We start from the raw sequence: 11,408 nt of genomic DNA on the forward strand, positions 1-11,408 counted from the left end.
AGATGACCATTGAAAGACGCAATGTACAATGGTGTGGCTCCACTCTGCACACACCAAATGAGTCACATCGTCCATCGAGTCGAGTACGTACGGTCATTCCTTGATCGATGCTTGCTCCCTTCGCGATGAGCAGCTCGACCACAGCGAGATGACCATTGAAAGATGCGACGTACAATGGTGTGGCTCCACTCTGCACACCCCAAATGAGTCACATCGTCCATCGAGTCGAGTACGTACGTTCTTTGCTTGATCGATGCTTGCTCCCTTCGCGATGAGCAGCTCGACCACAGCGAGATGACCATTGTAAGACGCGCCGTGCAATGGTGTGGCTCCACCCTGCACACACCAAATGAGTCACATCGTCCATCGAGTCGAGTACGTACGGTCTCTTCTTGATCGATGCTTGCTCCCTTCGCGATGAGCAGCTCGACCACGGCGAGATGGCCTTCTTCAGACGCAATGTACAATGGTGTGGCTCCACTCTGCACACACCAAATGAGTCACATCGTCCATCGAGTCGAGTACGTACGGCCTTTGCTTGATCGATACGAGCTTCCTTCGCCAGGAGACAGCGAGCGATGTTGTCATGGCCGTACCAACACGCCATGTACAGAGGCGTCCTTCCATCCTACATGTCCATGAGTCACTGCGATCGAACGTCGACGACCTTGTCGGTGCTGTTGACGTTGGCGCCTTGGCCAAGCAAGCGCTCGACCTCACTCAAGTGGTTCTTGCGCACAGCGTCCAACAACGCGTCGTCCTAACCAGCAGTGAGCATGCGCTCGTCCATGTCGCGACAACCATGGCGATCGTCAGGCGAGAAGGGAAAGTGACGTGTATCCGGATACATCTGTCACAATGGATACCTGCAAGGGTCAATAAGGATAGAATTTGGTTAAACCTGACAACCTCTAACCTTTGATTCCCGCTTTTCGCGATGGTGTACGTATCAACTGAATAAACACATTTTGCGCGGCCCGTGCGATAGCACAGTAGGGCAACTTGGGGTCATGACAGCGTGGGAAGCGTCCAATTCGGTGAAGTACGAGTGGCATGTCAATGCCGGGTTTGTTGACTTGGCGTTTGTATGGAAGCGTCTCGGGCACAACCGTAGTACAACCACGCCCCACTGGGTCCTAGCATTGATCCGTGCACGATGGCAGCCCGGATCGACAATCAACGTAAAATCGTGTGCTACATGCATGTCTTTTCCGGACCGCGCTCATTGCAATGGACCAACGCGTGAGGATGGCAGCGCATGCTTCGGAGGCGCATACGAGAGATGCGTGAGCCAGCACCCGGAAGAACCGCTTTGTTTCAAAGCTATAGCTTCAATGTCTGGATGCTGCATTGGCGTCGCAAGATTGCACTTTTGGCGCAAGATCATTACACAAGACCTAGCCATGGTCAAGACGCCAGCATCGGGGCGCTGCGCAAGCGCCAAGCTGCGAGCGCCCTGGCGACAGCGACTGCGATCGACGCAGCTGAGGAGCTGCATCCGAATATTGCGACGCCAAGTCGATCGCTATGCGGCGGCGGCTCCTCCGGGAGAAGCTCGCGCGTTCATCGGCCCGCACCTGAGCGACAATGTCATGGACCTACATCACGATAGAATAGCTGGACCTGCCACTTCGAGTAGCGATTGAACTACCTCATCAACTATACGTTAGTGTTGCCACGATGCTGCAGCCTCTATGCGAGAAGTGTCTGGCTGTGCAGTATTGGACCCGAGTGCCGAAATGATGCGAAGGTTGAGGCGGCTAAGAAAGAGCTTCTCCAGCGACGGCTCTAACAATAACAACCCACATCGAAGCGAGATTGGGACGATACACCGCCCTCACCGCACAATGGAAAATGAATTTGACGTTGTTTCCACTGGAGCCCAACAAAGAATCCACCAGGTGCACCGCAGTATGGTTCCGGGCTGAAGGCCGGTAGCAATCCATTGCGCTTGCGTCCATCACATGTTCGCCATGCGAACAGAGTACCGGTACAAGAGCTACGACACAGACATAGCGCTAGGTTGCACGCGGCCCCGACACCAAACTGAAATCATAAAGCGCGCCAGGACCTGCGCAAACCTTCTCCACGAATCAAACCACTGCGCAGAGAGCCCGCTAGATGGCCCACCGGCCCTGTGCCCTACTAGTACTCCGCAGCGACTTTTATGCCGCAATGGCCGGCTGCCCGCGAGCCGCCAAGGACGAGATGTTGGTCGCTGTTCCTGCGCGGTCCGGGCGCCCGCACGGCCAATGGCGCACGGCATTGCTTGCGTTGCCTCCTCAAAGATATAAACACAAACCACAACGACCATTGTATCAAGTTGATATATAAACGCATTGTCTCATGGGCTCACCGCGAGCGCGTTCACTGCCATGTCGCGCTTGCGCTTCAAGTCGTCGCCGTGGTGGGACTTGGCACCGTTGTAGGCGGCCAACAGTGTCGTCTTTTCTCGGACGTAGAGCTCGAGGTAGGCCTGGACCTCGGGGCTAAACTGCGCCGCTAGCGTCATCGTACCAACGGGGTTTGTGTTCAACATAAGGTATAAGAACTATGGTCCTTCTTAGACGACTCGCCTGTCAGTGTTATTCGGGACGACCGCATGTGTGGCTGATTCGACTGCGCCAGGTGACCAAGCCGACTACGCCGGCCGACGCCCAACACCGACAGGTCCGAGACCAGTTCCCCCACATTCGAAAATATCAATCGGCGGGACAATTACTATCACTTTGATCATTTCTTTAATTTGTCAACTGCGGACTCGTTGAGCATGTCCCTAACGTGTACTAGTACTAGGCTGATAAAACAAAGGCACATCGCATTTAGAGTCTCAACAGACAGAGCAATCGACCAACCCACGATAATTATTCGTTATGGTCGTCGCACCGTAACCCGTGCAGCGCTCACGTACTCTGTACATTAGGACACCAACTTGTGGTACGCTGCGCGTGCCAACCATTTGGAGGCGGTCGAGCGCTTGCTGGACCACGGCACGGATGAGGTCGTCAACTTTGCATGACGGCGTATCTACATCTACTTGTACAGCTTGATAGGACGCCTCTGCACAAACGTGTCACGAAGGCCACCACGATGTGGTTTAGTCCTCATCGCCCGACGAGCCAACATCAACCAAGCAGACTACCCAACTCTCTGGATGAAGCAACTCCTGCGTTGTGGAAACCTGTAGAGTCCCGCCTCTGTATTTTGCATCTGAACAAGGCCACGACGCTGTGGTTCAGCTGCTTCTCGCCAGCGGAGCCAACGTCGACCAAGCCGACGAAGGACATCTCCGATTGCTTCACAAGACTTGATTTGACGAAATGGGACGGATGTAGAAAAGAGAGACTGCGCTGCACAAAGCCTCGCGTAAATCCAGCGTCGTGGCGCGTCTTCTCGGCTCTGGAGCGAGACGCGTCGACGACTCGCAGTTTTACGTATTGGAGCACAGTCATTCCCGTACCTCGACTCAGTACCAGTCGGATTTTACTTTTGTTCGTCCTTCGTCCCCAGACCACCAACGCGCTTCCCGTCCGAGTCTGGCCACGACGCCATTTTCAACGTCCATCAACCAACTGATCGATCAACTATGTTGCCTTGACATCGGATTAGCAAAGACTACGATAGCAACTGCTATTTCCCGACTGCGACGGTGCGTTAACCGAGATTAGGGTCATTTGGCCGGCGCTATTTTTCAATGACAATACTGTATTTACACGAGGTACGACTATTCTTTTAATTATAAACTAGGGTGGACATGCGACACGGTGGTTGTTATGCGGCCGAGCTCGACGTCGTCATGCTGTGCACGAGCGTCGCCATCTTCTTCTCGAGCTGCGACTCGAGCGCCGCACACGTCTTGTCGGCGAGCGTTCGATCCTTCTCGAGCACACTGCGCCACTGCTCCAGGAGCTCCAAGTTGCGCGCGACGATCTGCTGCGTCTTGACAATCACATTTTCCGCGCGCTTGAGCCGGCGGTCCGTCTCGCCGCCGTCGTTGAGCGTATCGGGCGTCGTCAGCAACGCGCCGGGCCGCGCGAGGTCCTTCAACGTCGTTGGAAACTTTGGCAGCTGCAGCGTCGCAAGCAGCGGCGCAAAGTCCGGGTACTTGCGCTTCGCCTCAGGCTGGATCTGAAGCGCTGCCGACTCGACGAGCCGACCGGCCTCGATCGCGAGCGGGTACGGTCCGAGGATGAACTCCTTCATCGTGTGCGAGTACTCGTTGCCGACGATGGTCGCGAGGGCCGCGCGGAGAAGCCCAAACGCTTGGCGGTACTGCTTGTAGATATCTTCTACCTGCTTTTGGATCGCGTCGCTGGCCTTGACTTCGGAGGCGGCGACTGCGATGTGGGCCTTGAGTCGGTGGACGTCTGGTACGACAAACGCGTTGAAGACGTTGTTGAGGATGTCCCGCTTCTCCTGTTCGAGCAGCTCTTGTCGCTCCATGAGCTCGACGTCGAGGTCGTCCATGGGCACGGGCAGAAGCGACATGGACGTCGACGGCAGCTGGCCGCCGGTCGAGCGCGGCTTGAGCGACTGGATCTGCAGTTCCGTGAGGCTCATGGACCGGCGCTCGAGCTTGTGCAACGTGTTGTCGGCGGCCTCGGCGTCGCTGAGCTGCTTGCAGAGCTTGAGCCGGAGCTTCTCCATGCGCTTCTCCTTGTTGAAGCCAAAGAAGCGCCGAAGCGCCGAGTTTTCTATCTTCTCCATCTTGGCGAGCAGCTCGGCTTGCGTCGCGCGCTTCTCGATGCAGTCCTTCCGAGCCTTCTCGAGCTCCTTTGAGAGCGCGACCCACTCTTCTTCGTACGGCGCGGGGATGTCAATCTTGCCGCCACGCGTCGACGGGAAGAGGCCCGTGCTGCGCTGGCTCGAGAAGAGCGTTCCGCGCGTCGTGCCGGTCGGCGTCGTCGCGCTCGCGCTCGGGCCACGGAAGCTCGTGTTGAAGCCGCGCGAGCTGCCATAGTTGGAGGGCACGCGCGCGCTAAAGACACCGCGCGACGAGCCGCCGGCCTTGGTCGACTCGAGGTTGTCCCAGCTGTGGTTGCGCTGGCGGCTCCGCTGGAGGCGCGCCATCTGCTCGAGCTCCATGTTGAGGCGCTCGTAGCGCGCGAGGAGGTTCTGGTCGATCTCGTACTCCTCCGAGACGCTCACGGAGCGGCCGAGGGTCGTCGTCGTCGGGGCCATCTTGCGCGGAGGCGATACTTGCTACACTGGATCGTCGGCCGCAAGCAGCGGCTTCTGCCCGCCATCTGCCACCTCTCGGTATAATATTATCTTCATGTTTGTATGGCGCGCACCTCATTTTAATGTGGCATGTCACTGGGCGTAATGGGCGTGGCTTTTTTTTGGCGCCGCATACAAATTCCAAGTGCAAGTGGCAGGGCGCAAGGCCATTGGCTGTCGCCACCGACAGCATTACTGCCCATATGTATACAAACTTCAAGTGCTTTGCATACCGACGAACTTCTAGCAGGAGGTCCTGCAGCGCGACGAGACCACCGCGCTGCCGCCGCGACTAAGCTTACGACGACGACGACGGTCTTGTCCCATGCACCGCCAAGAGCGAGGTTCCGGTAGCTGTAGAAGAGCTTGGATGAGGACCAATGGACCAGTATAGAGTCTGAGTTGCGTAGGATACGCTGGACAGAGGACAGACGATGCGAGTGAGATCGGCCGTGTGTTGCTGCTGTGGACACGACCGCGGACCGCTTCTTTACGATGCCAATCAGCGCAGGAGGCAACAATCGATGGTAGTGCTTGACCTGTTCTGCAAGAGAATGCTATTGCGATCGTCGGGCGGCGGTTGGCGGCGACTCAGGAGGTCCAAGGAACAGGCGTGGAAGAGGCAAGGCGGTGGTGTGGACTGCACGTCCAAGCAGCACGACGACTGCGATGGTCGGAGGAGATGCGTCATTGCTCACACCACGATCTCGCCGGGCACACGCTGGAACGACGATAGTGGAGTCAGTCACCCATAGCTCATCCCAGCGCATCGCATCAGCGTTGATATACCGCGTCGTTCCTCTGCGACTTGTTGCTGCTGTCGTTGGGCAGCCAAATGAATTGCTGGCTTGTCCCTGGGCTTGTCCAAATCGAAAATCATCCAAGACACCTTGGAGGAGGCAGGAGGTCCTGCAGCATCTCGTCGTCGTCGTCAACTCTGTCGCCTGTCGGTTAGTGATCCCAAGATGCGCCACGTGCGCGATGCTGCATCGCCGACGCGCCGCCGACCATCCACTACGATCGATACAGTAGGTGCGGCGTCCTACACTGTACTGTTCTAGACGATGGGGTCGCAACTGCGGCAGCGGCTTCAATACGGGTACCCGTCGCGTTGGCGCCAAAAATGCGCAAATTCCGAGTGTTATTTTTTGGCTTTCGGTGGCTTTTTTGTCCGCCGCAACTTTTCATAGAACGAAGCCAGTCCCGTGGTTGGCACGGATGTCGTGTCGTCGTCTTCCGGGTACGACGGCGCGTCACTTGTCGACGCGCTGTTGTCAGGCAGGATCTTGGCCGACCGCATCTTTTCGAGCATCGACGTGCGCTCCATGCACTCGCGGTGCACGGTTTGCTGCAAGAGCGCAATTTCCTAGTTCATTTCATAGTATAACTATACCATTCGAAGCGTGTGTACCTGGTCTTTCTGAGATAAGAGCTCGGTGAGTCGCTGGACATTGCCGGACGACTCTTGGTTTGACGGACTCTTGTCGACTTTCGGAGATGATTTGGCGTGACGGGGAGCCGACCGCGCGTCTTGAAGCGCCGCCTCGAGCTGCTCGACAGTGCGCTTGTACTGCTGAATGTCGGCTTGGAGTCGCTGAATCGAGGTCTCTTTTTCGTGGAGCGATGTGGCCGCATTCTTGTCCAGCGCTATTTGCTTGCGTTCGAGGGCCTGCTGCAGACCGTCGCGCTCCTGGAGCGCTATATTCTACAACACCATCTTTCAATTTCGCTGGTGGATAAATTGATACAAAAGAACTCACCTTTTCGCCTTCGAGATCGCGGAGTTTGCGCTCGAGCGCCGACAGAGACGACTTGACGTGTTGGTGGCCCATCTTGGTACTCTACCGGTTGACATATTGATACTTTTCGTTGCGATTTCGAATGGAATACTTGAAGCTCTTCCATGTAGCTGGCCGCGCGCTGCTTGGCGTCCTTGAGCGCGCGATCGCAATCGTCGGCCTACGCGGATTCGATTGCAGAGACTGCCACGTCATAATATGAGACAGGCGCACTTTTTTCTCAGCGATCGACGTGGCCAGTTTGATATGCCGCACGTGGTCGTGGAGCTGCTGCAGTTCGAGACCGAGTCGGTCGATCTCTTCCTTGGCAGAGGTTGCTGCGCCGTCCAGCTACCCAGAGTTGAGTTATGACCAGACAGGATGGCATTTCCTACTGCAATAGCGTGGTTGGACTTCAGCTCGGCGATTTCTTTGGACCACTCGAGCTTGACCCTGTCCATCGCTGCCTTGTGCTCGGCTGCATGGCTCGACAGTGTCCTTGCTTGCTCGTCGATCGTACTTTGTAGACCTCTAATTTGTCCCTAGCATCCCATTCCCTCCAACTCCCGTAACCACAAAGGAGACAGTACCTTGACTTCGTGAAGTCGGTCGTCGGCCGATGCAATCTCTTGCTTGAGCGTTGTGCGCTCGGCCAACAAAAGCACCTTGTTCTTCTCGAGCGCAGTCGCCTGGTGCTTCCACTTTGCAATGTCCTCATGTAGTTGTCGGACGTCGGCACGCTCGACCTCGGCTTCGGCCACCGTCCGTGACGCCGCCGCGTGGGCTTGCACCAGCTAATTTCTCTCAATATGAAATCTCGTCCGACAGAAGAGTAGACAAATGTACTTGGTCTTGGACCATGTGCAGCTGTGCTTTGGTCTGCGCGAGCTCGGCTTGCACGGCGGCAAGCGATTCATGTGTCGCCGCTTCGACGTGTTGGAGTTCGTGTTTAGCCGTGGCGGCGGCCAACGCGTAGCCGTCGACGCGTGCTTGTAGCTGCGCGCTCGTTGCTAGCGCCGCTCGCAGCTCGTCGTCTTGTGTGGCAATGACGCCTTCGAGTCGAGCGATCTCGGCGTCCGCCTTGAGCTTGTGGCTTGCGAGCGTCGACTTGGCCGTGTCGATTTGCGCCATTAGCGTCGCCTTTTCCTGTTGCCACGTCATTTGGCTCGACTCGTGAAGATGCGCTGCATCCCGGAGCGCCTCCACCATCTAATACAGACAACGCATGGGACGAATATCCCAAGTCATGGGAGCGACGCAACCTGCTGTTCAAGGCGAGCAATGTCTTGGGTCTTGAGATCGACTTGCTTTTCTGCGGCACCAACCCGCCGGTTGGCTTCGTCCAAAATCAAATTCCGCTGGGTCGTCAACTCCGCCTCTGCACCGCGAAGCGACGCGTGCGCCACCGAGAGCTGCTGCTGAAGGTCCTTCTTCTCTTGCATGTGCTTCTGTTCTACGGCAAGAAACCCTTGTAGTTGAGACGTGATGGCCACGACTGTCGCCGCATGCTCGTGCTGGAACGCAAGCATCTCGGCTTTCATGGTCTGTTGCTGCGTCTTGGCCACTCGCATCCATTGCACAATCGACTACAAACTCTGAATAAGATCTGAGATACGGACAGCGCCGACCTCGAACTGCCGCCGGTAGACCTTGGCGGTTTGCTGCAGCTCTTGGACTTCGGCAAATACAAAGTAGCTGACGCCGCAAAACGTGCAGGCCGTGTCGGCTTCGTCCATCTTTTGCACGGCGACCGGCAGCTTTTGCCGCGTCGGGCCATTGTACAGCTCGTCCTTGGTCGGGTCGCGGAGGATCTCATGCGGCTGCAATCGAAAGCCCGACATGCTCAAGTGATTGTATTTATAGCCATTTGAGGTTCTGGGACTAGGGTTAGGGTTCTATCCGCCGTCGCTTTTTCACGATGTATTCTGTCACCGATGCGATAGTCCAATCATGATGCCATCAACCACAGCACCATGGATCTCTAGAGGTGCTTAGCGCGTTAGCTAGCGGCCTGCGTGCCGTACGACTGAATATGCGGTCGGTCGAGGAGCTCTTGGCGCTCGGTCGCGTCAAGCGGCGTAGGCACTGCCGTCATCGAGGCCAGAGGAGCCATGTCTCGCCCATGGAGGTGCCCACAGTGCTTCGTAAAGTCGACGTAGACGAGCATTGCAGCGAGTCCCATGCCGAGCAGCGCCAGGCCCATGAAGAGGACGTTGAGGTACGGCTGGTACACGTGCAGGATGCTGTACTCGACGACCACAAACATCGGTACGATTGCCAACCCGACATTCTAACGACAATTGTGTGCACACTCGTGTCAAGAGGAATACCGACACAAAGGACGTACCAGAAAGGCCGAGGCAACGCCGTACGCTGTGCCCACGTGATGCGGCTCGACACAGCCTACAACAATGAGGTTTGGAGATAACTATGATGCCGAGAGCTTACACGAGAGAGCAGGCCACATGGCTGCGGAGAAGATGGAGAGCGCCGCCGCTTGCAGCACGACAGGAACGTACAGCGAAACGCTGGTGAATCCGAGGAGCGTCTGTGCGAGTAAGCACGCGGCCATACTTCCGAGCGCAATGAACGTGCGGTACCCGACCTTGTCGACGAGGTAGCCAAAGAGCGGGGCCGACACGGCGATGGCGAACGGACCGACGCTCAAGGGCCCGGCCGCGGCTTGTTCGGCCGAGTACTTGGCCGCGCAATAGGCTTGTGTCGATGGCCCGTGCTTCCACACATCGCTGTCGCAGTTGATATCGACGGCCGAGACGTATGGCGGAATCTGGCGACAGCTTGCTTGGTCGGTGGCCTCCATGCACGAGAGCGAGAGGAGCGGCAGCGGGTGTGCGAATGGCGGCGACGGCGGACAGGCCGGCGGCAAACTCGAGCAGTTGTTGTCGCCAGCGTACGCGCCGAGGCCGCAACGCTTGCACTCGGTCGGGAGGGCCTTGTAGTAGTCGCGCTCCATAAAAACACTGCTGGCGACGTTGTTGAACGGGCCCACGATCACATAGATCACAAAGAAGAGGAGCACGACAAGCCAGTAGGCCATACTAGACGAAAACGCTAGTCGATACCTCCATAGAGATAGAGATACATACCTGAAGTCCCGGACGTCGGACGGGCGAAGGTGGCGCTTGAGCTCGAGCTCGGCCGCGCGTTCGTCCGGCGACAACACCTCGTCGTCGATCTGGGCTTGCGCGGTGGCGTCAATGGGCGCCAGCACGAGCGTCGCGCCCAGCGAGAGACCGCAGAGCGCCGCGCCGACCCAGAGCGCACTCGTCAAGCCAAACGTCTCGGCCAGAAGCGGGCTCAGCGCGTTATTGAGCGTCGAGGCGAGTTTGGATATGCACAAGAGCACGCCATTCGTGAACGCTGCATCGATTATGAGACGCTGTTGCCCATGCAAGTAGAGAGGGTACCAAGTTCGTTGCTGGGAAACCACAGCGCGAGCAAGGTGGCTTGGGCCACCGATATGGTTTCGCCGCCGAGGCCAAAGACCACACGGCCCGCCTACAAGTGCAATGTCGTCAAAACGGCAATGTCGCAATGCTAGAAGGAGGTACGAGCATGAGCGGGAAGCTGCGCCATTGGTTGCCGAGCGCAAAGATGACTTGGCCGAGCGTAATGAATGACGTCATGAGCAGCAGCACGCGGCGTGGCCCAAAGCGATCGGTGAGGTAGCCACCAAAGAAGGGCAAAATGATGTTGGGCATCGAGTAGACGCTGTAGAGAAGGTTCTGCCATTCTGTCAAGGACGTTTACCAAAGGCACAGAGGAGGCAAGAGGATGCAAGACAGGCAGGGAAAGGATACGAAGTACATTTCGTACTCGTGCCAGGGCATGGCATGGAAGCGGTCCTGGAGCTGGTTCTTGAGCGCCGACGGGTTGTCGTAGCAGTACGAGTTGCCGACGTTGAGCGCGCCCGTCAGCAATAGCACGAGCGCCCGGACCTGCCACGGCTGCATGTTGCTCGACGCTCGCCAAATCCAAATTGCGAAACCTCCTGGCGTCGCCTTAAAAGAAACATTCTTTATTCATTCTTTTTTCGGAAAAGAGTAAAAGACATAAAAGAATGCGTTCTCAAAGTGTTTTAAAAACTTTGGTTGAAGCCACCGCCACCACCATATGGTGCACCAGCGACCGCTGCCAAGGGTCGCGTACGACGATCGCACCAGCTTGGCCACCCGCCGCCATGCGACGACCGGACGATGAGCTCCAGCACTCGGCGGCAACCTAGCGATGTGCTCAGCACAGGCGGCTATTGCGCGCTGCCAGCGTGCGCGTGCGCCATGCTGCATCGACCTCGCACGTTCCTACGACGAGCCATGGCATGCCACGTCCACGCCGCATTAGGCGGTCTTCGCTCCATGTAGCAAGCTATCTACCGACAGGTGCGCTTCA

At 57.1% G+C, this 11,408-nt stretch overlaps 5 protein-coding genes across 5 annotated transcripts in view; all 5 read right to left on the minus strand.

Moving 5' to 3' along the window:
• Positions 1-819, minus strand: part of SDRG_11134 (TKL protein kinase) — a 3,047-nt gene extending 2,228 nt beyond the window's left edge. The window contains exons 1-6 of the mRNA XM_008617162.1: positions 802-819; positions 668-760; positions 530-628; positions 384-482; positions 234-336; positions 174-190 (exon numbers count right to left, since the gene is read on the minus strand). Coding sequence (XP_008615384.1) covers positions 174-190; positions 234-336; positions 384-482; positions 530-628; positions 668-760; positions 802-804 — 414 coding nt within the window. The 5' untranslated portion in view covers positions 805-819. The remainder of the gene's footprint in view (positions 1-173; positions 191-233; positions 337-383; positions 483-529; positions 629-667; positions 761-801) is intronic.
• A 2,952-nt stretch (positions 820-3,771) lies between these two features.
• On the minus strand, positions 3,772-5,181 carry SDRG_11135 (hypothetical protein; the record flags this gene model as incomplete). Its single annotated transcript, XM_008617163.1, has 1 exon — positions 3,772-5,181. The coding sequence occupies one exon, from the start codon at positions 5,179-5,181 to the stop codon at positions 3,772-3,774; it is 1,410 nt and encodes a 469-aa protein (XP_008615385.1).
• A 1,180-nt stretch (positions 5,182-6,361) lies between these two features.
• Positions 6,362-8,839, minus strand: SDRG_11136 (hypothetical protein; the record flags this gene model as incomplete). Its single annotated transcript, XM_008617164.1, has 10 exons — positions 6,362-6,586; positions 6,632-6,925; positions 6,981-7,061; positions 7,111-7,179; positions 7,233-7,349; positions 7,394-7,540; positions 7,589-7,792; positions 7,845-8,207; positions 8,261-8,584; positions 8,627-8,839. The coding sequence occupies 10 exons, from the start codon at positions 8,837-8,839 to the stop codon at positions 6,362-6,364; spliced, it is 2,037 nt and encodes a 678-aa protein (XP_008615386.1).
• A 95-nt stretch (positions 8,840-8,934) lies between these two features.
• On the minus strand, positions 8,935-10,987 carry SDRG_11137 (hypothetical protein). The gene is made up of 7 exons (XM_008617165.1): positions 10,820-10,987; positions 10,571-10,744; positions 10,427-10,517; positions 10,106-10,379; positions 9,447-10,057; positions 9,346-9,401; positions 8,935-9,288 (listed from the first exon to the last, which is right to left on the minus strand). Exons 1-7 carry the CDS (start codon positions 10,970-10,972, stop codon positions 8,998-9,000), a joined length of 1,650 nt encoding a protein of 549 aa, XP_008615387.1. The 5' UTR covers positions 10,973-10,987; the 3' UTR covers positions 8,935-8,997.
• Positions 10,988-11,356: 369 nt separating this feature from the next.
• The window catches only part of SDRG_11138 (hypothetical protein), a gene marked incomplete at both ends in the record, with an annotated part of 2,393 nt that continues 2,341 nt past the window's right edge, over positions 11,357-11,408 (minus strand). The window contains one exon of the mRNA XM_008617166.1: positions 11,357-11,365. Within this exon, the coding sequence (XP_008615388.1) occupies positions 11,357-11,365 (9 nt within the window). The remainder of the gene's footprint in view (positions 11,366-11,408) is intronic.

Source organism: Saprolegnia diclina (genome assembly GCF_000281045.1).
Source record: "Saprolegnia diclina VS20 unplaced genomic scaffold supercont1.39, whole genome shotgun sequence".
Taxonomy (NCBI): Eukaryota; Oomycota; class Saprolegniomycetes; order Saprolegniales; family Saprolegniaceae; genus Saprolegnia; species Saprolegnia diclina.